Raw genomic sequence first — 25,962 nt, 5'->3', positions numbered from 1 at the left:
ACATCCTGCATGAGATGGAATGGAGCTAACTCAAAACATATTCCCATCCAGCCCTGTTGGGAGATGTAACACACAAACATAGTATTTATTTATTATGTGGGAAACAACTAGATGTTAACTGATGATTCATTCTTGGTCCCAACCAGCACTGGTCTATTTGGAGACCTCATTCCCCACTTAAATCCCCCTGATTCTACTCCTAACCATTAGAGAGAAGCCTCAGTAGTTTAGTTCCCAGAGTCACACCCCATTTTCTCTCTCCGTCTCATTTACTCTTACTTACTTTACTTAGATTTCACCCTGGCAAACAAACCGAAACTTTGTCAAGATTATGTGACATACGCCTTTTGTGCTCTAGCACAGTGCAGGAAAATGAGGTATGCAGGTGTTCCTGTGTGTGTCTTTGAACTGTCTGTATGTGTGCCTATATATGTTCATGTGTCACCCTTCCTGGGCATGCTTATTATGACAGAGGGTCATTCCAACCTTTGGGGCCCTTTAAATGCGGACTCTCCCTTCCTGTGTTGGAATTCCTCCTGTCAAAAACAAAATTTCCCCCAAACAGTCTCTATAATTAGAGTGCTCTCACAAACAACATTGCAATAAATGGATTATCCAGGATTAAATAAAGAGAAATAAAGCAGCCTTTGTACAAAGTGTCATGATCATCATGAAAAACTCATCAAAATCAGGTGGTGGTTTTAATTTATTTTTCTTCTTTGACCAAACCTTTTTCTTGTCCCAAGTTGGCATTGTGAACATATTAAAACAATTTAAGAACCACAGCACGACTTCCTATCACACTATCACATTAGAAAAACTGTGGTAGGAGAGAGAGGGCATATCTTACCAAAGGTTCTACCACTTATTTTGTGCCGAGGCCAAACGTACCTCATTAATGTCCCAAAATGACCTCAATTTTATTTGGTACTCTCCATAAAATAGAAGCCAATCCTCCAACAGGAAGAAAAACCACATATGTGATAAAATGTGTATTTTCTTTGCTGTCACGTCATCTCAGGTTCATAATTTACATATTTGTCAGTAATTTCTCTGTCTGGCTGTTAAAATGAGATGACCACATTTTAAAAACCAGGGAAACATTTTAAATGAATCTGGAACAAATGAATTTGTTAAACTGTCTGTGGTTTGTATTTTTCATGGTGTAAATATATTTGGGGCTATGTAATAAAAGTTATACACATGCTGTACTGTATAATGACATTATGAGCTTAAGCAGATATAAAATAAGTTTCTGTAAGCAGACTGACACCTTTTCCTATGGTAGAAATACACTCAATTAGACATTATTAGGAACACCATACTAATACTGGGTAGGGCCTCCCTTCGCTCTCAAAACAGACTCAGTTATTCGTGACATGGATTGCACAAGATGTTGGAAACATTCCTTCGAGATTCTGGTCCATTGTGACATAATTGCGTCACATAATATCTGAAGATTTGTCAGCTGCATATATATGCTGCGAATCTCCTGTCCTACCACATCCCAAAGCTGTTCTATTGGATTCAGATCTGGGGCCTCATTTATAAAACTGTGCGCAGGATTCACGTCAAAAGGTGGCATATGGATGAAACAAAGGAAGTGCTTGCGCACAAAAATATTCTGATTTATAACACAGTGCACATGCATGTCTTACACTGGTTTCCCTTTATAAATCACAATCAACTCAATATTTGGCGCACGCGAGAGAGCGTCTTCTCCCATCCTTGTAATGCACATAGTTGCCCATAAATAGTCAGTGAAATGCCCCAAATTAATATTCATTCATACCGATAGCATGAAGGCAACCATGGCAAATGCCGACAGAAAAGCCAAAAAAAGAAACTTCACACACGGTGAAATCGAAGTTCTTGTTAGAGAGGTTGAGGCAAGAAAAAAAATATTGTTTAGTGGAGTCAGTGCGGGTATTACAAATGCCAGACAGGCTTTAGAGTGGCAGCATGTGGTGAACACAGTGAATGCTGCTGGCTCAGAAGGTCGGATCCTCTCCAAAATAAAAAAGAAGTGGTCCGACATAGAAGTAGAGTGTTTGTGCCACTGGCAGGGGAAATGGGACACTGGAGCTCACCTCCCTTATGAGCGACTTGCAGGAATTATCGGGGAATCCCTCCTGAATAGTGACGGATATGGAGGGGGACACAGATATGCAAGATGCACCGGTTGACCCTTGTACATAATTTGTATTCCCTTGTTTGAAAAGAGAATAAACCAAATGCCTTCAAGTTGTGTTTAAACATTTATTTACAAAGAAATGAGACATTTTCTGTTGTTTTCAGTCACTGCGTGTTTCAGTGGGCTCGGTGGTGCGGCTGCTGAGCTGAGTGCACCCAGCCCGCCATCTCCACTGCACTTCATGCATCTCAACTCTCCAGCAGCCATGTCCTCAAGAAATAAGACTTATTATACTGTTACTTATACTGTTAGCTGCTCCTCTCACACAGAATATATGTAAATTCATTCTTTTTTATATTATTTTAGGATTACTTAATTTTTGTGTATTTTTGTGTATATTTAAGGCTACTGTGCACCACAACACCAAGGCAAATTGTGCTTCCCTTTATGTACTTGGCAATAAACTCGATTCTGACTCTGATAAGCTTTACACTAAAAGATCTACTTAATAAATAGTGTTATGTTTATCCATATGTTGTGTTTTTACAAGCGATGCATCACATCCACACGCTGGCACACAGCAGTGGCGTTTGGCTCAAATGCATGTGAAGGTCGAGGGGTTCTTTTACAACAACAGATATCTCTCTATATTTATGAGTGTACACAAGGGTCAGAGTTTCCGTGGAGGACCACACATTCTCCCGTTAAGTTTGTTTTTTTTTATAAATCCTAAAGGTTGCTTAGAAAGTGGCATATGCTTTCTTTTGTGCATACGCAACGTTTATAAATGAGGCCCCTGCTGACTGGGGAGACCTTTGAAATACTCTGAACTCATTGTTATGTTTGTGAAACCACTTTGACTTTTGCTTTGTGACATGATGCATTTTCATGCTGGAAGTAGCTACTGGAAGACTGATGAATTGTGGCCATAAAGGGATGCACATGGTCAGCAACAATACTCAGTTAGGCTGTGGTATTCAAATGAGAAAACATTCCTCATACCATTACACCACTACCAGCCTGGACTGTTGCCACAAGGCAGGTTGGGTCCATGGATTCATGCTGCTGATGCCAAATTCTGACTCTATCATCTGCTGCCTCAGTAGAAATGGGAATTAATTGGAGCAGGCAACAGTTTTCCAGTCTTCAACTGTCCAGGTATGATGAGCATGTGCCCACTGCAGCCTCAGATCTCTGTTCTTGGCTGTGGTCTTCAATACTATATTATACTCAACAATATGGAAGCCATGGTCTTCTGCTGTTATAGTCCATCCGCGTCAAGGTTCAAAGTGTCGTGCATTCTGAGATGCTTTTCTGCTCACCACAGTTGTTAAGAGTGTTTATCTGATTTCCTGTAGCCTTTCTGTCAGCTCCAACCAGTCTGGCCATTCTCCTCTGACCTCTCTCATCAACAAGGCATTTCCGTCTGTGGAACTGCCACTCACTGGATGTTTTTGTTTTTTCGCACCATTCTGACTAAACTCTAGAGACCGTTGTGTGTGAAAATCCCAGGAGATCAGCAGTTTCAGAAATACTCAAACCAGCCCGTCTGGCACCAACAATCAAGCCATGGTCAAAGTCACTCAGATCACATTTTTTCCCCATTCTGATGTTTGACGTGAACATTAATTGTAGCTTGTGACCTGTATCTGTATGTCTGATGACATTATTTTATGCATTGCACTCCTGCCACATGATTGGTTGATTGAATAATTGCATGAATAAGCAGGTGCACAGGTGTTCCTAATAAAGTGCTTGGTGAGTGTATGTCTAGGATGATAATAAACAACATATTGATAGTAAACAGCAAAGGTGTTGTTACTGGCCAAAGTAAGACAAACTAGACCTCTGGTCTAGCCGACAGCTGAGCTTTGCTAGCTTTTGATTTTATATTTTAGGCTTGTAACAAACATTGGAATTTGAGTACATTTCTCAACAACAGTAATTGTATCTTCTTGCCTAGCTATTCATGTCTCATGTGAAAATGCAGGATGGTGCGTTCTGTCACTCATACTGTATAAATCTATGGGCCACCCTGCATCATGTGGACAGGAGGGTGTGTGAGTGAGGTTGGAGAGAAAAGTTAGGGTGGAGCTGGGTTTGTGGCCTTGAGTAGTCAAGTTTATAGCTCCTACTTACCACCGAGTCCTGCTAAAAACTCCACTGATTTTATACCTCACACATGTCTGTAGTTTAGTGATTCTTCATTTTGTTGTAGGTAAAATACTTGGTAAAGTTTGCACTTAAAACAGAAATCATAATAAGAATAGCATACAAGCACAGTAAAGTGATGCAGTTGTTCAGCATTAATATCTTTGGAGATTTTATAGTTTTGTAGAATCTATTTTAAGTTCTTTTGACATTTTGTCTTTTGTATGCAGTATTATGAAATTGTTAAAAGCATGAAAATGTAATGTATTATACCTTTGTGATATTCTTTATGAATTGGTCCCATGTAAGCCGGGATCTGCATGACAGTTGGATAGAAAACTATCTTAAAGAACTTTTTTAAAGAAAGTTTTCTACTGTTCACCTCAGAACAGGGAAGCACAGTCCCACTTGCTGTTTTAATCATTTACCCTTTGCTCTGGAATGTGAGTTAGTTACTCATTCAAGGAATGCCAAGGTTAATGAAACTGTTTTGTATAAAGAGATTCATTCTGTGAAAGGAAAAATCTGCTCAGCTATTTCATGAAGATTAAGCATTTGCTTCATCATGGGCAAACTTGGATAGCTTTTCTCAACTCAGGACTTAGCTGTGGAACTTCTTTCTGCAAGACTTGTTTTAGTGTAGATTCATCCACACCAGAGAGCTGCACCGCTGTATTTTTAGCAGAGGATAGGCAGTAATCATCTTACTCCTTTGAGTATACTGCTTGCGACTTTCTTGGTCACCAAGTTCTTTTGCTTAGTTTCCATGGAAACCAGACGAATGAGTCACTCAAGTTCAGCCAATTCAGCTCTTCAGCTCAGGAGGCAGGCCTTGGGTTTCCAGCTCACTCCCCATGCAACAGGAATGGAAAATGAAAATGGAGAGAGAAAAACGGTGGTTGGATGGTGGCATGCTGCCCAGTTCTCTCCTTACTTAATCTTCCCTTTGCTCCTCCTCCTTCTCTGTCTCCTTCACATTTCTCTCCCACACTCCTGATTTCCCCTCTTTTCATTTGTCTTAATATTTCATTTTCCTCCGTTCTCCCTCACATTAATTCTTTTCCCCCACACTCCCTTGGATCTTTTTCTGTCACCTTTCCACTGCCCTTAACCTCCACAACCCTGAGCAAATATTGGCAGTTCCAAATAGTGTCAGCAAGACTTATAGTAACTGTTTAAAAAAAAAATTCTGTTCCCAGTAGTAATTTAAGGTGATGTTATAATGTTTACTCATATGTCATGTCTTTGATGCTGTGAGATCTAATGTTGGTGAGTCAAGCTTTTCCTGTCCAGAGCACTGACTCACCACTGTTTGGATTTTGATTGTAGGTTTCGATTATGGCTACTTCCTGTGGGCAGTCTGTTGTAGTTATCTGGCACAAAACATTTACTTTGTGCCAGTTAGAGTACTGATCCAAGTGCAGTTTTTATCAATTCTGTTATTGTTTTTCCACCAGTGTATTTCCTTTATCTCACCACTGCCATTTGCCGTGGAAAAATGACCTTGAAAAAAAATGAATGTTGGGTTAATAATAGTAATATACTACATCTGTCCATCAATCTACCCATGAGGCACTGTTAAACTGATTAAATTCTTTCCAGAAATCTCACTTAACTTAACTTAACCATCACATGTTTTTATTATTTATTATAATGTTATTATTATTAGGGAAAAATTTGACTGGAAAAATGTCTTCCTCATCTTCAACTTCGACCTCAGATACTGCAAATGAAAAAGACAAGGAGAAAGTGCCTGTACCATTTAAGGTACAGAAGCGTGATATACTCTTCAGGTGATTTTAGTTTTAATTCAGTTTTAATGGTGAAGGATGTTTTGGCAAAAGTTTTGGCAAAGTTGTCAAGTGTGTTGATTCAAAAAACGGCTCATCCAGTGGTAATCAAGACCCACAAAAGAAGTGAAGATTCCTTCATTCAGCGTGAAGTGGACATGCTGCAGACCATTAGGGCTCTTGACCCAGAGAGGAAAAACCTGGTGAGGTTCATAGACAATTTCAAGTTTCAAGGCCTTTCTTCCCTCGCCTTTGAGTTGCTGGGCAAGAGCCTTTGGGACCTGATGAAGGAGAGAGAGTGGATGCCATTGACTTACAATGAAATTTGGCCTGTCACACATCAGCTAATTGTGGCATTTGAAGCCTTAAAGGGTATTAGCATCATTCATACGGACCTAAAACCTGACAACATTATGCTTGTCAATCACAAAGATCAGCACTTCAGGGTGAAGTTGATCGACTTTGGTTTGGCTCTTCCTGTGTCCAAAGTACATATCGGAATGACTGTGCAAGCTTGTGGATACAGGGCTCCAGAGGTGACCTTGGGCCTCCCCATATCTGAAGCCATCGATATGTGCGGACTGGGATGTGTCATTGCATTCCTGTTCTTTGGGACCAAGCTCTTCCCTGGAGAGTGCGAATACCACTGGATGAAAGTTATTTGCCAGCTGCTCGGTCAACCAGGAGACCACCTGCTAAGTGCTGGGAAGAACACCAGACACTATTTTAGCAAGCAGCAGGGCTCTACCAATTCAGAGTGGAGACTTGACTCACCAGACGAATACAAGGAGGCAACAGGTGTCCAGCCCCAAATTTCAAGGAGGCGTTTGGATAGAGCTAGAGATTTGGAAGATGCAGTGAAGAGATCCAGAGAAAATGGGGATGCTGTTGAATTTGAGGACAGAATGGCATTCTTAAGCCTCCTTAAATGGTTGCTGCATGTGGACGCTGGAAGGAGAGACACTCCCTGGGAAGCCGTAAAACACCCTTTTATTACAATGGCTCTCCTGGAAGCCTACACTGACACTGGCACCTATGTAGATGCTTCCCTTTATGAGATGATCATCTCCCAAGTTGATGCTTTGGACATAGAGCCCATCACTGACTCAAATGCTGAGGTGTCAGACACTGACAGCTACACCTATGAAGGTGACGCTTCTACAAGAGACTGTTACGACTATTCAAACCCAGCTCAGGAGACTCAACTCAACTGATGAGGTCTCAGGCACCTATAGTTTCACACATGAAGATGATGACCTTAGAGCTCTCATCTCCGAAGGTGAATACTCGTGAATAATCCTCTGTGGATTTCGGCATCTTAGCTGCTTCCCTCTCTCACCCTCCTCCCCCATGGGAGGGAGGTGATAGAGGGAATTTTTATATATATGTATAATATATATATATATATACACATATATATTATTGGCTGGACCACTACATCAATTGGGGATATTTTAAATTTCTTTTGCATAATTTTATACCTATATACTTAAAATTCCTTGGAAACTTAGGAATGACGACCACGATTTAAAATAAAAATTTGCCTATTGGCGCTATAGTGTGGTCAAAGACAGTTTTTGGTCCTGCAGTAGACCAGGAAGAGAGAAAGATAGAGAGGGAGTGATATAAAAAAAAAGAGTGAGCATGATGTGACGCTTATAAACCCACTACCGAGTCTTTGACCTTGTGTGTGAGAGTGTTTGTGCATGTGTGTGTGTTTGTGTGCAGGAAAACAGAAGGTGTGATAAGAGTATGGCAGATTCTGTCCATGGGGAGTCTGAATGGGCCAAGGCACAGGTGGGACAGGTGGGACAGGTGACAGGTGCTAAAGCATTTGACTGAAGGACAATTAAAGGGTAATGTGTGTTTAAACAATAGTTAGTATGAGGCTATACTGATAGTATCTGTAATCTTGGATGCAAAGGACATACAGAAGAGGGATCTTAAAAACTATAGCAACAATCCTCCACAGACATTTATCAACAGCATGTAAAGACTAAACTTCCTGTCCCACCACTGCATCACTTTTTCTTTGTTGGTTTTCCACAAATCACTCTGGAGTTTTCAGGAGAATTTCACATATTCAGCTTTTTGCAACAATTGTCAGGTATTTTCAGTTGCAGTGATTTTAGCAGTATGTGTGTGATTTCTGTGTTCCAGAAAATGTTCCATTTTGAATGAGTTGTGAAAAGAACAAAGAACAGGTGAGATTTTTGAAGCAAATTCTCAAGTGGGTTTAAAGTGTTAAATCAAAGTTTGGGTAATTTTAGACTGTATTTTATTCAGGTAAAATGATTTTAGGGTTGCATTAAGATGAAATTAAACATGATGCATCTGAATTCATTTAAGTTTGATTTATTTTGTTATATTTTATAATAGTAAAAACAAAAACATGTTCAATATCACATATCAAAAGTATCAATATTGAAACTCTGGTATTGTTTTGGCACCTGTATCAAAAAGTTCTAGATAATTTGCTGCCCTAAGTTTAGCTCCAGTTTAGTATGTTCTGTTTACTTATTACAGTATTCACTATGAAAGATGGACAGACGCACACATACGCAGAAAGAGACAGTAAAGGAAAGTAATCAAGTAGAGGAAAAATAATACACAAACAGGCACGCACATGCACCACACCCTTCTCCTTCCATCACTCGTCCCTCACGTCTCCCTCACTGTTGCTGTCACTGGGAGGAGTCCCTGCGAGTTGGGAGCACTGGATGACTGACTAACTCACAACCAACACACCCAACAGATGTGTGGGGTAGAGGGAAACATCAAGAATGTCTGTTTATGCGTTTGTTCGTGAGCGTGACAGGGAGAGATGATTCATGGTTTATCTATGCTAGGCCTGTTAGCTGCTTTTCTAGAGAAAAGAGAGGAAAAGGTTATACAGTTTATAGAGTAAGCCTCTGTCCTGTCATGAGTGACTCATGTGTGGCTTGGAGGAATTCTGAATGGACTCTAGCTAAAACAGTTTATCTTAACTCATAATAGCTACTGATAACCTCTTACAGCCTTGCTCTCGTTCATATTAAATAAAAAGGTCTGTAATTCTGTCAGATGAAAAAAAGGAGGCAGAACATGGTTTCTGGCTACAGTCCGGGTGATGCAATGTGCTTGCAACACTGTGGATTTTATCTTTAACATATAAGATTCACATTTTTTGGTGATTGCAACACACATGAGTGGCACATTGAGGAAAACACTTTATAAGATCATAAGATTACAAGCCTTTATTATTAGAGAATTTGGATCAGTTTAGCACAAGAACCTTTTCTCTTCAGTGCCTGTGGAGGTGTCCTTGTCTCAGCTGCAGGGAAATGTGTCGAATCCCCCCTCCCAACAAGATGACAAAATTAACACAATTTCAGGCTGAATGAATGATGTGACAGCAAATAGCGAATCATTCTGATTATCAAATGAGCGTTGAAATGCATTTAGTGGAAATAGTGGACCCAAACCATTGCCCATTTCACTGTATCTACATTGTAAATCCAGTTCAGAGTCAGTGTTTATGCATTTGCAAAAATGTGAGGAAACCTAAATTGCTTTGACAATGGATTCAAGATTTTAATCATTTATCGCCATGCTAGTGACATGGTGATGGTAATGTCAGTTGGTCAGTCTCTTTGGTCCAGACTGAAATAATTAGATAGAGTGCTATGAAATTTTGTAATTCATGGTCCCCAGAGGATGGATCCTACTGACTTTGGTGATCCCCTAACTTTTCTCTATTGCCAACATGAAGTATGAAATATCTTAACAACTATCAGATGGGTTGCCATGAAATTTACAACAGATAGTCAGGGTTCCTGGAGGATACATTCTAGCAAATTTGGTGATCTGACTTTTACCCTACCATCACCATGAGGATCAAAGTTTTTACTTATGCATCTACTTGAAGTATTGGCACAATTTGGTATTTGGTAATATATTCTTGGTTACCAGATGATGTATTCTAATTACTGTGGTGATCCTAGCACCACCATGAAGTTAACTTATTAGTTTTTTATTGATATATCTCAACAGCTATTGGATGGATTGCTTACACTCACTCATGGTCCTCAGAGGATGAATTGTAATAACTTTGAGCTTAACTTTTCATCTAATGCCATCATCTTTTCAAAGTTTCATTTTGTCCAATAATTGTATTGGTTTATGACTAAATACCTGCAGAACTCAGGACATTCTTGTCAGCGTCAGTTGTAGTTTGTGTTTAATGCTAATTAGCACATGCTTGCATGCTAACATGCTGCCAAACATGCCAAAACATCAACATTCTAGCATTTTCATTGTGAGCATGTTAGCATGATGATGTGAGCATTTAGCTCAAGTACAGCCACACAGTGCATGACTGCTTCTTGGCAAGTAACATGACTGAGCAAAGTAAATCCTCTGGATATCCTCTCTCCATTCAGGAAAAAGGTATTGTTCTGTTACCTCTTCATGGGGCTCACTGAGGAATTGCAGGCATGCAGTAGAAATATGCACTTGTGTCCCCTTTACTTTCTATCTTTCCATCTATCTCTTATGTCTGTCAGTTCATCCATCCTTCCTTTTCTTCACCTTCTCTGGAATGGGATTGAAGAGCCCTGCAATGAAGGCTTAGAACATCAGAGAGGACAGCTTTACGATCACTCACGGCACACACACTATCACGCACACTTTATACAATAACAGCTGTAGCATACAATATTGTACTGAAAACTGGCACAAATTAGAAAACTATTACTGGTTGTCAGCTGCGGTTGGGAAACCAGTCGTGATTAGAAAATGGCAGAATGATTAACAGTGCTGTCTGTGGAATGCTGCAATGGTGCATTTCCTAAAAGCGTGACATTGTGAAGATGAATAGTGCATTGATTTTTAAAGGTTGCCTGCAAGCTGTATAATCATCCCCTACTGTTGAGAAAGTTCCCAGCCCATTACCAAACTCTGTCGCCCCCCAAATATCTATAAACAACATATGAATGGCCTGTTAATATAAAGTTATGTAGTGATACAACTGAGACCAAAAGAGGTCAGTTTTTATCAAACAGCATGCAGGAATTTGATTAAAACGAATGTAAATAAACAGAAAGCATAGACACAGGACAGAGTGGGTCTGCTTGGACATGGCATGGGAAAAGGGGCCTTCTGCCTATTATGGGACAAGGCTAAAGAACAGCGGGTCAGAATGTGAATTTCTCAGAAGCTAAAAGAATTTCCCGCAGTCAGTGCAGACTTTGGTGTGTAGGAGGATTATGGCAGGAGGCCAGAAAGCCATCAGTGTGCATAACAGGGGAGTTGTTTTACATGCGGATCTGTGTTGCAAGTTTATTAAGGTATGAAACTTTGTTTCATCATAAAAGTTAATGCAAGCTCATTTGAATGTGAAATTTGATATCCGACTTAAAGCACTAGTTTGATATTTTGGGAAATACACTTGAGTATTAGATGAGATGATCTATCACCACTCTCATATCTCTCCATTAAATATGTAACTAGAGCTATGAATGAATGAAGAATGAATACAGGGGTAAACAGCGAGCTTAGCTTTGTCCAAAAGTAACAAAATCCACCTATAAGCACCTCTAAAGCTCAGTAATTAACACCTTAAATCTTGTTTGTTTTATCCATTTAAAAAAAAGAGGTGTAACAGGTTGTGGTTTTATGGTTGGTATGGTTACATGGGACTATTTCCTGGTGAGCTAAGCAAACGAGTTGCTGGCTGTAGCTTCAAATTCAGCTTACAAATATGAGAGTGGTAGCAATATTCTCATCTAACTCTCAGGGAGAACTAACTATTATATGAATATAATATAATATTTCTTATCATCAGTGAATAATAGGCAATGACAGCATAGATCATATTTTTCTTTCTTTTCAAAAACACAAAACCAAAAACAGTCACAGACACAGACACTCTTTGTTGATCCTTTTATTTTTGTTACATAGGTTTTAATTCAGTTTTTAATCAACCAGTTACATGTCACTGGATTTGACGTCCTTGCTCTCTGCCACCACTTTGCCATCCACCAGAGTCCGAGTGACTGTCACCACTTCGGTGTGAACCTTCTTATTATCAACTGCATCCTCAAGTCTGGAAAAAAGGACAAAAGAGTAAAGGCAATTCAAATTTGGAATAAGATCCTTCACATCACTATTTGGATAAATTAAAATATATTTTATGTCTTAAAGGTATCCTCATGCTGAAGTTGTACAGTTGAAATGTAAATGATGGGAAGAGTATTGCATTGACGCAGATAAATTTTTTTACTTTTACTTTCCATATCAATGTAGCTTCAGGTTTGCATGGCGCTAATTTGAATCAAATTTGCAAAAGCTTCCCTGGGATGAACAAGGCTCTAATACTGGTCAGTTCACAATGCAGAGCATTGAATGTTGGCTTTCTGCAACGGTATCAACTGTACTTGTATGTTCTGCCCCATGCTTTCTCCATCCTCGTCTCATACTCACTTAAAGTCTGCACCGCCGTCCAGCAGCCTCCTGTACTCAGCGATCTCGGCCTCCAGTTTCACCTTGATGTTGAGCAGTTGCTCGTACTCTTGTGTGTTGTGCTGGATGTCAGTGCGGAGCCGAGTGAGCTCCTCTTGCAGCTTCAGGATGATCGCGTTGTACTTCTCCATCTCCATGTTGTAACGCCTGTCGATGTCACGGAGGGTGGCCTCCAGGGCCGCTTTCTGTCAAGAGGTGAAAAAGAAATTTGATCATCTGGTTGACTGATGCAGAAGAGGAATTAAATCACTCAGCTGTCTTACCACTAATGTTTCTACAATACAGCCAGTTAGCTTAGCTAGACTGGAAATGGGTAAACAACTAGCCTGGCTTTGTCTTAAGGTAACAAAATATGTGTACCAGCACCTCTAAAGCTCAGACTTATTAGATTAAACAACAGGTTTTTTTAAAAACTTTGTACACAGCCAGGCTAGCTGTTTCCCCCTTCTCCCATGTCTTTATGCCTGGCTAAGCTAATTGTCTCTGGCTCTGGCTCCATATTAAATGGACAGATTTGAGAGTGGTATCAATCTTCTCATCAAACTCTTGGCATGAAAGTGAATAAACTATTCCTTTAAGCAACTTACAATTCCCAATGAGTAGAATACTTAGCAGATGCCAATTGTAAATGTATTAGGCTATCTGTAGCACAAGAGCAAGATGTTGTGGAAAACTAGCATGCGTAAGAGTCCAAATAAATGAGCACAAAGATTCTTACGAGACTAAGCTCTGACTGCAGTTCAATGTCCAGTCCCTGATGCCGCCTCCTAATTTCAGTTATTACAGTTGTGGCCTCCTTCAGGGCTGTTGTCTTCTCAGCCACTTTCCCCTGCACCTCTGTGATCTGGATACAAAATAAAAATACAAATGGTACTTAACTAACACAGCCGGTCAACCAAGAACATGTCTTGCATTGATGTTGACTATTCAGCTGTACCTGAGATTCATGCCATGCTTTGAGATCCTCCTGGTTCTTCAGTGCTATCTTCTCATACTTAGCCCTCATCTCATCCATGATCCTGGCCAGGTCCTGTCCTTTAGGGGCGTCAACATCCACATGGACGCCATAGGTGATCTGGGCACGCAATTCAGCAACATCCTGTTGATGGGGAAATAGCTTGGGAGTGATTTCCTGAACAAAGCTAGAGGGGTTATCCTGTGCAAAGAGGTTAAGGAACAAACTGATTGCCACAATGGTGCTGTGACAAAGTGGGTGAGAACACACCATTTGTCACCATTTTCACCATCATTGCCATATTGCTTAATAATTTAACCATGCTGTTTAATTGTTTGTTTTAGCCATATTTCCATCATTGATCTGTAACTTGCAGACAATATACAAGACAATAATATACTATCCCAGCTTTGGTTGTGTTTTGCATTATGTTCGGTTACACTTCAAATACCATCAACATTTCTGATTAAAATTTAACACGCCACAGGTGGTTATTTACAATTCTATATACCGTAGTATTGGGTTTATATTTAAGCAATATTACACAAGAGGGTGTACTTTACCATCATTGTTGGCACAACAGTGATGTGGTTAGGAACAAGGCGCTTGCGCCGAGTACCGTAAGCATCACTGAAGTGCAATTATACAACATTTACCAACAAAATAAAAGATATAAACAAAATGTATTCATATTGTGAGGCAGTTCACTCTAAAAATAAAAAAACTTTTTGCTTGTGTTATCTCCGTTTCCATGGAAATACATGGGGTATGACTAATACCTGGAAAACAATCACTCACATCAGTAGACTCCTATATAATGAAGCCTACTTTACTACTCCAGCAAGAAGGCCGAATCTTAGTAACGACCCAGCAACAGAGACGACTTCTAGTCCCTGCTGAGTCAACCAGCCAACTTGAGCTAATGCTTTCTGGAGATCGTGGGATTTCACAAACTGAATAAATACCACATATATAAACTCAAAACTGCTTTGCTAGCTCAGTCTTGTTGTAACAAAGATATTCCCTGAAAAAAATTAATTTTCCATGGATAGATTTAACTACTACGTCCGCAAACTTCACAGACATTTTTAAGCTAGTAGCGCTGTGTCACTGACACACTGGCACAGCTGATGGAGGATGCCGGAGTGGGAGCTGAGATATACTCTCAACTGAAGGGAAAATGGCTAAGTTTTGCTGTGTAGTGGGGTAACGATAAAGAGTGGAGAAGTGTTTGGGTTTTTCAGTGTGTTCAGAGTGTGTGCATGTGTAACTCGTCTCACAGTTCAATCCGCTTGGTAAAGGGTCTGTTTTGTTTTCCCCACAATCCCTAATCAGTTCAGTTCAGTCCAGTTTTACAAACATAAAGAAAGATAATTCAAAAACTCCGCTCTGGGTTTTCAATGCAGATCCCCTCACAAAACAAAACAAACCAAAGACACTAGCAAAGCAACACAGTACATAAAATAAATCCAGCAGAAATGTCAGATAGGTCAGACCACCATGTTTAACTATATATCTTCAAACGTTACAGTTACGGCTGAAAATGACAACAGAAAAAAAACAAGTTTACCAAGTTAACATATCTCCACAATTCAAATCAACCACGAGTTGCTCAGAAGTGACTGCTGTTGTTAGCGCGACGTCACAGTCTGTAGTTCTAATGAATGCTGGAGTAATATTTTTAGTGATGAGGCTTTTTTCATTTGAGCACGGCTAGGTGTGCTGTCATGCTGATTTGAGCACGTTCTAAATGTCTAGTTGACCAATCAGATTGCTTGGTCGGAAACAATGTGTTGTATAATGGTTTTTAATCTTTGATTTACTAGCACATCTTTTAGTTGGATTAGGCTGGTTGTTATCATACAAATTATGTCTGACAAATGGTCCCTCCCTCACCGTCTCATGGTTCTTTGTCAGGTTGATCAACTCTTCCCTCAGAGACTCGATGTCAGTCTCCAGGTGCAGACGAATAACGTTGGTGTCATCCAGAGCCTTCCTCAGTCTAGCAACATCAGCATCCACTGCCTGACGCATGGACATCTCATACTCCATCCTATTGGAAGAAAGCAAAAATAACTTCATATTTAGGTTCTCCTGTTTGTTTTACCACTGAATTATTTCATACCCATCACCAACATAGTTTGATAATAAAACATACTGTATGCCAGGTAAGTCCAGATGGAGAACCTGTTTCATACAAAGCTGAACACTCACTTGGTTCTGAAGTCGTCTGAAGCCAGGCGTGCGTTGTCCAGTTGGATAGCAAGATGTGCGTTGCCCTTGATCATGTCAAGTATCTGAAAGAAATTACATAATTTTTTGCAAATGTGTGAAATATAAGCAGACTGTATATATTCAATGGCACTTCCAGTTTTCTGTTCTCCCACACTCAGTTTGATGGACAGCAAACTGTAATTTTCACTTTGATGAATTGTGCAGGTGAAAGAATGGCCTTTGATAACATGCTGTACACCATAAAAGAACAAATCAGGCTATCATTTTGATTCTATCTACAGTATCATAGCTCAACACGGAAATAAAGATAAGAGTCAGACTACAGGTAATAAATGTTGTGAAATTGGTCAATTCCAGAGACACATAAATACTTTGGAGTGCTGGGGGTATGATAATAAAGGAGTTGAACTGATTCAGTCTGGACTGACTTTTGCCCCCAACATTATGTGACATTTACAAGGTAAAGGAATAGAAAGTTCTGCATAACAAATCTTTGAAATACTACCATATCACAGATGCGCATACACTTCTTTTTGAATGCTGCTATATGCTATAAATACAACTTGTTTTGATCTTACTTTTTTGGTTTTCTATTAAGTTAATAGACTAAATAAGACACCATCCAGAAAATCACAAAGTATGACTGATTGATTCATTGACTCACCTTGGCTCTCAGCTCCGCGATGATGGTGTTGTACCTGCCATAGTCTTTCTCCTCCAACGGGCCGCTCTTCTCGACGGCCTCTCGGATCTTGATCTCCAGCACGCTGTTGGCCTTCTCCAGATTCCTCACAGTCTCCAGGTAGCTGGCCAGGCGGTCATTCAGATGCTGCATGGTTATCTTCTCATTCCCGATGGCCAGGTTTCCAGAAGTGAACTCTGAAGACACATGTTCGCCGAAGCTGGGGCGAACCTGTGTGCCACGGTAGGCGGAGGAGATCCTGATCCCGTGGCCCCCTGCCCCACCGCTGACACTGTGGGGATAATTCCTTCCGTCTCTTGGATGGACATCGAAAGCTTGATAGCTGTGGCGTTTAATCAGAGGCTCCATCGCTAAGTGTGCTGATCAGTTAGATGAAGAAGTGGCACAGAGTGGTTTGGCAGCTGAGAGTAAGGGACGGAGAAGTCCTGGGGTCTTATATATCACTCTGAAAGGCAATATTCTTTTCCTGCCACACCTTTCCTATCTATATTGCATTTCTACCTTTAGCCTTCTTGCTTAGACTTTGTCCCACCAACACCCACTGTAAACCAAGCAAAGACAGATACAGTGATATTAATAATGTTTAGTAACTGAGCTGTATCTATGGTAACTGTGATATCAACGGCAGCTAAAAGGATACAGTAAGGATGGCTATGCTCTTATGTTTTTCATATTGTTGATGAAAAAAACAGAACCAATAAATTGATCCTACTAACGAGTATTATCTCTCTAGCCAAAGCCTGATACAGTAAATCTTCTTCCTTTGTGCCAAAGAGCTCCAATGTTGTCCAAAAACACATCAATGAGCCACACTGCTGCACTGGGTGAATATGTTTCTTCAGTACCATGAACACACGCACTGTAGTTAATTTTGAGTCAATCGCACACACGGTGCACCGTTCTGCTTCTGTAAATACTCATCAGAGCACCAAATGTTAATTAAAATGCAGCTGAATAGTCCCAAACAAATTAGCTATTCACTCCTGTTTCAATAACATTTGCTAAAAAAATACATAAAATATTTTTTAAGAAATGATTAGCTTTTTATAATGTGAAACTACTTTTATATTTATATATATATTTATTTTATATATTATACTACAAAACCTTGTGAGCCATTTTTCATTATTTATGTCTTTGGTAAGAACGTATGGGATTGAGACTGAGTGCCACAGACAGGGACGGGAAGTCAGAAAGTATTAAGAACTGAGTACCTGGTATTCAGATTGAAAACACAAGGAGATGTGTTAGTTGCGTGTTGCTTCAGGTACCCGTGAGACAATGAAACACAATCCAGGAAGTGTAACTGAAATAATTGTAACTGTAATAATTGTAACTGTAATAATTGTAAGTGTAACTGAAAATAAACTGTTCAGAGGGATGAGGATGGCTTTTTAAACTCTGGAATGCAACATTAAGGGGGCTAAGTGACAGACAAGGGTTCAGTGGATGCCATGAAATTTGTTATTGGGACTGAGAGCAGTAATTTTTTCCTGTCTCTCTGCTGTTGTCCTATGTCCTTTAGCTTCATTCATTCATTCATTTTGTTCCTTAACCGCCATGTTCTGATATTATCTCATATATTTGGTACATGAATAGCTTCTAATTTCAAACAAAACACCATGAACACACCAAAAAGATTTTCTGGAATGGACTTTATTGATATGTCTGAACATCACAGCACAACAGGAAGACTCAACTGGACAGAAAGAAAACCAAAAATGATGAAATATTAAAAAAAAAAAAGATGGTTTATTTTTAATTGGACTCTTTGATTACTTTGAAATATTCAATGTTATCAGTCAGTTTCTCTCAGAAAAAGCTTACAGTTCTCCAAATCTGAACTCTTGTGACCACCTGCAGGTCAACACACAAACACATAAATAAAAGAACATCATGATGAAATAAATAGAAGATGATTTTGTTTTCCTCTGATCCAGTTTTTTTTATCAGCCTGTGGAAGAGCTGTATACCCAGGAAATCAAACTAATTGCAGCATTGGCTGAGACTCTAATGGTTAGTGCTGTAGAAGTAACAAGAGCCAATTGGGGAAAAAGGTCAGTTTTGGCCAATCGAATGTTAGTGTTAAGATGCAGTGACAGTGATTGTTGGGAGTGTCAAGTGGTTGCTTCTGGTATTCAGAGGTTCTTGGTCTCTGTGCTGGAGGAAACCACCTTGCCATCCACCAGGGTCTGTGTGACAGTCATCACTTTGGTCTTCACTGTTTTCTGGTCTTCCAGGGCGTCCTGGAGCCTGAACGGGAAGATCAAGAAAACATTAAAGCTCGGGTAGTTTCTACTAAATACAGAACTTTGCTTTTCTTGGTTTGACAACTCTGTCTATACAGAATGACTGATCTACATACTTGAAGTCTTCACCGTCCAGCAGCCGTCTGTATGTTGCAATCTCTGCCTCTAGCTTCATCTTAATGTTGAGCAGGGACTCGTACTCCTGCGTCTGCAGCTGGATGTTGTTACGCAGCTGTGTGAGCTCTGCCTCCAGACCCAGAAGAATGGAGTTGAGAGACTCAATCTCCATGTTGTAACGCATTTCTGTGTCCCTCAGTGTGCCTTCCAGAGACGTTTTCTGCAAGCAGGAAGACAGAAGGAAAGGGGAAGAAAAAGAACAGGTTAAAATTTTACAGTGAACCCAGCTTGCTGATGACAGCTCCATAGTGACCGGTCACTGAAGTGTAACGCTTATGTCAACAAAGTAAATGTGAGAGACTTGAAGTGAGAGTGCTGACTTGAGCTTTGCAGGGAGTTAAGTTAAGCGTGTGTTGAGGTAAATGGAGTGTGTGCTGACTGAGTGCTTCTCACCAGGTTTCTCTGTGAATCCAGCTCGATCTCCAGGGTTTGTATCTGTCTGCGCAGGTCATTCACCTCTGTCTGTGCACCCTTCAGGGCCTCTGTGTTCTGAGTGACCTGGGTCTGCACTTCTGTAATCTGAAATCAAGATTTATAAATATATATATATATATATATATATATATACACAATGTACATACACAAACACACACACACACACACATATATATATATATATATATATATATATATATATATATATATACATATATGTACATATTGTACATATAAACTTTTGTGATTATTTCAAAACACCTTAAACCAGGGACTTTGTGCTTGAGAAGAACTTCCCTGTTAGTAGATGATATTTTCATTTTTCATAAATAGTTTACCTGAGATTCGTGCCATGCTTTGAGTTCTTCCTGGTTCTTTAGTGCCATCTTTTCATACTTGGCCCTTATCTCTGCCATGATCTGAGCCAGGTCCTGTCCTTTAGGAGCGTCAACATCCACGTGGACTCCTGACTGGGCAATCTGGTTACGCAGCTCCATAACTTCCTGAAGACAAAAGAATGGAAAGAGGTTGAAGTTGACAGATTGCTGTTTAGATGTTATAGATGGATTCACTGAAGAATACTTTTATTAAGATGTGACCCAGCTCTGACTCCTGGCCTCTTCCAACCATAATCACATGCCATGGTCAGGTAAATATACAAGGGGAGCATCTAAACCTGTGTCTCGGGCAAGAAACACTTAATTCAAAATTTCCCTCAGTAAACAAATGGTTGTGTTTTTGCTTAAGCATCTGGATTATAGTCATTTGAATGCTTTGGTGTTTTTTCTGCTGCCAAATATGGACAAAATCTGTTTAACGATGAGGCTTGCCAAAGAATTCATACACAGATATTTCAGATTTCTCTTATAAAACTTTCCTCTTCCCACTGAAGTTTTCCTAAGCTTGTTTGCATGAACGCCCTGCAGCCTCTTAGGATGTGTCAGCGGCAGTTGTGGTGCAGTGCACGACATATACATATAGGTCGAAAATTTAGCCGGCAAAAATGACCTATAGTTACGCCATCTAGTGGCTGTAGTGATTATGACCTGGGAAAGTGACGCAGTTCAGATGACGTCAATATAAGGTGACAAATTGTCTTTTTGGAGGAAGGGGGTTGGGTGAACGGCTAGATAATAAGATGGCAAAAAGTGGACTTAGCTGCAGGAGACTGGACAGCTAATCACAAGTGTCACATTTCCAACCGTGAGTTGGGACATTTTTTAAAATATCGTAACAATGATTTTTGTGGTGTTTATTGTTGCCATGACGAAGAAGGTTTCCTAACTTTAATGAAGTGGAAACCACGTTACTAGTGATCGTTTTAAGCCAAACCATGATCTTTCCCTAACCCTAACCAAGTGGTTTTTGTGCCTAAACCTAACCAGACACAGTGTTGTCACACCATATACAATCATTATATTTTAACAATGAAAGTGGTCGTTTAATTATGAGGATGTGTTGACATATATATACAAAACTTAAGCACACATGCTGATGTTTAATGGTATTATTGAGATGAGCTATTTAGCAAATATTTATTCAGGTCTCGCAAAGGTCTGGATGTTTGCTGAGTGGTGAAATTCATTAGACTTTGTTGAAAGCACTAAAATTGTCAACACTGAAGTAATGAATACAACCTTTGACTAATCTAATGACTTTCAATGATAAACCAGAGCCTTAGCACATTGTTTAACATGTTATGGTAAAGGCCTCAACAACCTATTTTCCAAATCAGCTTATGATACGTGATCAGGACCAACATTAACAAACTTTTTTCTGCTAATGTTAGCAATTTTGGTTAAGCGATTTTTCTGTGATTCTGTTTTTGTCTTTGCTTTTCTTACTGGTTTGAAGTGGGAGGGGCTTAGTTCGAAAAATGTGATGTCATATATTTCCATGCGGAGATTTATAATGTTAAACTCTTAATGAAGAGTACCGAAGGGCTTTTTTTCTCTGAACTTTAACTTTGGTTTTTGCTTATTTGATTATGAATATATTATAGAGAAATACTTCAGATTTGAAAACACATTTTCAAGGGCTTTAAAATTGAGATTAGGATTTGAATGTAGTCGCACTCACATTTTCATGGTTCTTCTTGAGGTGGATGAGCTCCTCCTTCAAGGCTTCAATCTCGCTCTCCAGGTTCATGCGGCTAATGTTGGTGTCATCGATGACCTTCCTCAGACCAACGATGTCAGCCTCCACAGACTGGCGGATGGCCAGCTCTGACTCATATCTAAACAGCACAGGGCAGGGCAGTGATGATAACTTTACACCCTGGTACAGATTGGTCCAACTTAGAACTTTTGTTAACTAACTCATGTTGACTGTCCTAATTGGTAAGCTAAAAGAAACCTAAGTTACTGAATAGACCTATAAATAGTCATTTACAATCTTTTAACAGTTATCTTTTATTTAGCTTTATATATATATATACATATATATATACACAATCAGACATTTAATTTATGAGTCAACTGCAATGTCTCCACTGGCTATGTGGTAAAGGTCATGATTTGTGACTACATGACAAACAACTACCTCTTTAGTTCATGACACTGTGTATTCATCCTACAACCCATTCAGTAGTAAAACTGGGTGTGCCCACAACTGTGGCTTAGTGTTTTACAGTTACAAGGGGCGGGCCTTACTTTACTCTGAAGTCATCGGCTGCCAGGCGAGCGTTGTCGATGTTGAGAACCAGGCGGGCATTGTCAGTGGTGGCATCAAACACCTAGAACAGGTTTACAAACGAAAGAAGTTATTTAGATTGCAAACTGAGGACATGGGCCAGCACAGACAACCAACAGTTGGGTGAACATTTACAATAAAGAGCTAACAAAGACAGAAAACACAGATAATCACTTGTTTTTTTTTACTCATGCCACCAAGTAGTAATACTTTAAAGCAATTTTTTGACATTTTTGAAATATACTTATTTACTTTCTTGCTGGGTTACATGAGAAGATTGATACCACACTCATGTGTAAGCTAAGTATGAAGCTACAGCCAGCAGCTAGTTAGCTTAGTCTAACATAAAGACTGGAAAAAGCTAATCTGGCTCTGGTCTAAGGTAGTAAAATCCACCCAACAAGCTGCTCTCAGCCAAGAAATGGCACATAACTAAACCACAACTTGCATTTTTTTACACCTCGTTTTTTTTAAACGTATTAAACAAAGCAGATATGATGTATTAATCAATTAGCTTTAGCAGAGCTGGTAGGCCACTTTTATTCTTTACTCTCTCTATACTTTAAAATTCAGACTTGATTAAATGTCTATTTTTGAAGCGTGTACTGACACGCATGTCAATAATATGGCATTATTCCTGTGAAATAGGTTGTGATATGATGTGTGTAAATGAGGATAGTGCAAGCAGGCTGCTTCAAAACCAGATGGTTGCGGTATTTGTTTTAGCAGTCACGGTACAGTAGATAAGGGCTTGAATGGATGTCAGGGGAGACATCCAGGTGACAAAGTCCAGGAGCCAATCAGTGACTGCCAGGCAGCCACTGTCCTGTTGCTGCTAAGGAACAGGATCTTTCCTGTCAGCAGGATGGAAGCAGGTGATTTGCATGAGGAAAGGTGGTGATGGTGGTTGTGGTGATGTGTATGTGCATGCTCGGCCATGTGGGTGCGCATGCATGTGTGTGTTTGCATGGGTAGTTGACTGCGTGCTGTACTGGATTAGGCTGTCTTAATGTTAGCATGAGAGTCTGTGTTTTCTCAGATGGGGCTGGAGGGCACCATTCGAGTGATTTTTGCATCATGCCAAAAGAAAACTTATGTTATTTTAACCCTGAGTTGTTTAGATAAACTGAGGCCCTCGGCTGTTAGCAGAATAAATAAAACCTTATTTCAAAGAGAAATTTCATTTGATTGCTTGTGCAATGTTTTCAGAATGATAAGATTTTAGGAAATACATGGCCTTTGCCTCCTGTTTTGCCCATTTTATTTGCGTCATCTTTTCAAAGGAGGGTTTGGTGACCTTAATGCTGTTATCTGTGTTGCTCCCACAAAAAAAAACATTAGAAAAGACATGCTCTTTGTGGGCATGCACACTTTCCCACAGTGAGAACATGCAATAGAACACTGTTTTCAAATGAAACTTTGACAAGAGACACTTTTGGGTGTCTTTCCAGTTTGGCCCAATGAATCAAACCAAAATAACTGGAATGTTCCATATGGAAATTGTGCTTGACTCAATTTTCTGAAAAGGAAAATGTGGTTTTGAATGAGGAATGGCAGCAAGTGGAAGGTCACACAGCCCAGCTCTCTCTCAATTATTCTATGTTTTTTTTGTGGTATTCAATGAGGCAAAACGTGGAATGAATGAATGACATGTTTTCCTGATTGTGCAATGCCTTAATTTGCCTTTATATTTTGAAATCTTTTTGCACTAACTACATTGACTGTGCCGGATGTATTTGTATGGGCTGTATCAGGTAAAATGTTATCAGATTAATCACATATAAAATGCAGGACATGAAGTCACTGAACTAACTGAGCTCCACCTCAACATATCTTACATCAAGTGAATAAGATCTGAAACTATAATGTGCTTTGTTGAGTTCTTTTATTACCTTATCAGCTTTTGTGTAATGTGTACATACCATTGTTCTGTATGAACAGTCCTGCTGTTAACTAATGACAAACAACACATTGAGGAAAAAGGTTGTAAAAGTCACTGATGTATGGACCTGCACGTAGACCCTTTCCAGTCTGTAAAGTCCCTGGACTTGCTTGTTTTTTGTTTCTCTCTGTTTTCCTGTCTCTGTGACTCTTCATCCTCCAACATTCCTCCTCCATACTGTTTCCGGTTTAGCTCTCGGCCCCCGGCCCATAGAGTAGCAGTGGGCGCTGTGCCAAGAACCAGCAGGAACCCAGTCTACCCCCTCTGTCAGAATCCACAGCCAATCAGTAACCCAGAGTACTGATGAGGTTACGTTTAGGTCAGGAGGTACAGACTATATTGCTTGCACATATATAATCCACTATATATAATATAATATAATATTACCAATTTCCTGCTCAAAAACACCTACCTCACATCTTCTCAACTCACATCTCACCCTGGGTTTCATCTCTCAACTCACCCATTCACATGGCCTCCCTCCCTCCCTCTATCCAACTGTCCCCTCACCTGCTTTTGTTCACACTTAATAAATCAAAACATGCACATTCCCTCCTCCCTCAGCCCCTCCTCACCTTCTTCCTCAGGTCGTCCAGGATGACCTGGTACTTGCTGTAGTCTCTGAAGTCAGGTCCGCTCTTCTCCAGGGCCTCCTTGATCTTAACCTCCAGCTTGTGGTTGGCCTGCTCCAGGTTCCTCACTGTCTCCAGGTAGTTAGCCAGGCGGTCATTTAGGTTCTGCATGGCGAACTTCTCATTTCCCATGATGTCACCGCTGTTCCCACTGGAGCTCATCTGGACACTGCTGGAGAAGCCCCCTGCTCCGGCGCCCATTCCCATACCGGCTCCCAGCCCACTGCGTACACTAGAGGAGACGCTAATGCGGGCCCCACCGGCCCCACCATGGATGGTGGGGGCCCTGTAGACAGGGGTAGAGGTACGGGTGATGGATATAGCAGAAGGCCTGCTACTGGTGGAGGAGCGCACAGAGTATGTTGTTTGCTTGGAGGTTTTCATTGTAGCTGGAGAGTGTGAGACTCTGTGAGAGAGACTGTGAGTAGGAGAGAGAGGCACAGGCTGGGTAGGCTGAAATGGGAGCTCACAGACACAAGGCAGGAGGAGAGGGGAAGTTTTAAACTATATAAACCTTGTGGGCCCTGAGGTCCGCCCCTTAACCACCCCCTTTAACTCAGTCACCGCCCTCTTTCCACAGGCTCAAACCGCAGGACAGCTCATAGCATGCCTTTGTCCTTCAGAGCCTTCCTAAGTTGGTAAATTTGGAGAACTCAGTGGAATTCAATAACTTGGAGATTTTCTGTATTTGGAAAATAGAATTAAACAAATTTTATTCAGTATGATATACTAAATATAACTTAGACTAGGGGAGCCTTTTTTAAGGATAAAGTTGACATGTTTTATCTTTTTTGTTCCAACCAACTGTTCCCCTGATGAGACCAAAATAAACAATAAAATTCTTCTGCTGTGTATTTTATCATTCTGTGGACAAGAATTTAATTCTGTGGCACAGACGCATAATTTATATCAGTTAAACCGACAGTAATTGTTTTTAAGATAGAGTCATTGTTGGTTTTAGTCTCTTCAGGTGAATCATTATTAATAATAAAAAGAGAGTGAAAGATGCCAGCGCCTAAACATAACCAAGATCGAATATTTTGGTGGGAAAAAAACTCAACTAGGTACGATGTCAATGCAATGCAACTTGCCAATTATATTAATTAACAATAATAATTATGTTGAGAGAAATATGTATATGTTATATGTAGGTAATTTCTAGAGACTGGGTGGCAATAATACATGCCAAAGACTGATTTTTTTTGTTAGCGTTTGTAACACATTGGTAAGGTATCCAGCAAAATGAAGTTGCATGAACAAATATTTCTCAGATTGCTTCACACTCCCCCACCCTGAAAACGCTGACATGTTTCATCACCTATAGAGAATAAAATTGAGAAGCGTCACAGCGTCGGTTCAGGTAATTT

At 40.1% G+C, this 25,962-nt stretch overlaps 2 protein-coding genes across 2 annotated transcripts; both read right to left on the bottom strand.

The window, feature by feature from the left end:
- Positions 1-11,980: 11,980 nt before the first annotated feature.
- On the bottom strand, positions 11,981-16,973 carry LOC122982472 (keratin, type I cytoskeletal 18-like). The gene is made up of 7 exons (XM_044351785.1): positions 16,431-16,973; positions 15,746-15,828; positions 15,428-15,584; positions 13,514-13,675; positions 13,295-13,420; positions 12,538-12,761; positions 11,981-12,160 (listed from the first exon to the last, which is right to left on the bottom strand). The coding sequence occupies exons 1-7, from the start codon at positions 16,815-16,817 to the stop codon at positions 12,043-12,045; spliced, it is 1,257 nt and encodes a 418-aa protein (XP_044207720.1). The 5' UTR covers positions 16,818-16,973; the 3' UTR covers positions 11,981-12,042.
- A 1,134-nt stretch (positions 16,974-18,107) lies between these two features.
- krt18a.1 (keratin 18a, tandem duplicate 1) lies at positions 18,108-25,095 on the bottom strand. Its single transcript, XM_044351783.1, has 7 exons — positions 24,539-25,095; positions 21,982-22,064; positions 21,410-21,566; positions 19,669-19,833; positions 19,289-19,414; positions 18,835-19,055; positions 18,108-18,722 (listed from the first exon to the last, which is right to left on the bottom strand). The coding sequence occupies exons 1-7, from the start codon at positions 24,977-24,979 to the stop codon at positions 18,608-18,610; spliced, it is 1,308 nt and encodes a 435-aa protein (XP_044207718.1). The 5' UTR covers positions 24,980-25,095; the 3' UTR covers positions 18,108-18,607.
- Between the last annotated feature and the right edge of the window lie 867 nt (positions 25,096-25,962).

Source organism: Thunnus albacares, chromosome 5 (genome assembly GCF_914725855.1).
Source record: "Thunnus albacares chromosome 5, fThuAlb1.1, whole genome shotgun sequence".
Classification (NCBI taxonomy): Eukaryota; Metazoa; Chordata; class Actinopteri; order Scombriformes; family Scombridae; genus Thunnus; species Thunnus albacares.
Note: the sequence above shows the minus strand (reverse complement) of the source record. Positions and strands in the feature narration are given on the sequence as shown.

Coding starts and splice junctions, on each gene's coding strand:
- LOC122982472 (XM_044351785.1), bottom strand. CDS start 16,817: ATGGAGCCTCTGATTAAACGCCACAGCTATCAAGCTTTCGATGTCCAT. Junction 15,585..15,745: donor TCAGACGACTTCAGAACCAA/GTGAGTGTTCAG, acceptor TTCTTCCAATAG/GATGGAGTATGAGATGTCCA. Junction 13,421..13,513: donor AAGCATGGCATGAATCTCAG/GTACAGCTGAAT, acceptor TTTTGTATCCAG/ATCACAGAGGTGCAGGGGAA.
- krt18a.1 (XM_044351783.1), bottom strand. CDS start 24,979: ATGAAAACCTCCAAGCAAACAACATACTCTGTGCGCTCCTCCACCAGT. Junction 19,834..21,409: donor TCAAGAAGAACCATGAAAAT/GTGAGTGCGACT, acceptor TTTTGTCTTCAG/GAAGTTATGGAGCTGCGTAA. Junction 18,723..18,834: donor CTGGACGGTGAAGACTTCAA/GTATGTAGATCA, acceptor CTTCCCGTTCAG/GCTCCAGGACGCCCTGGAAG.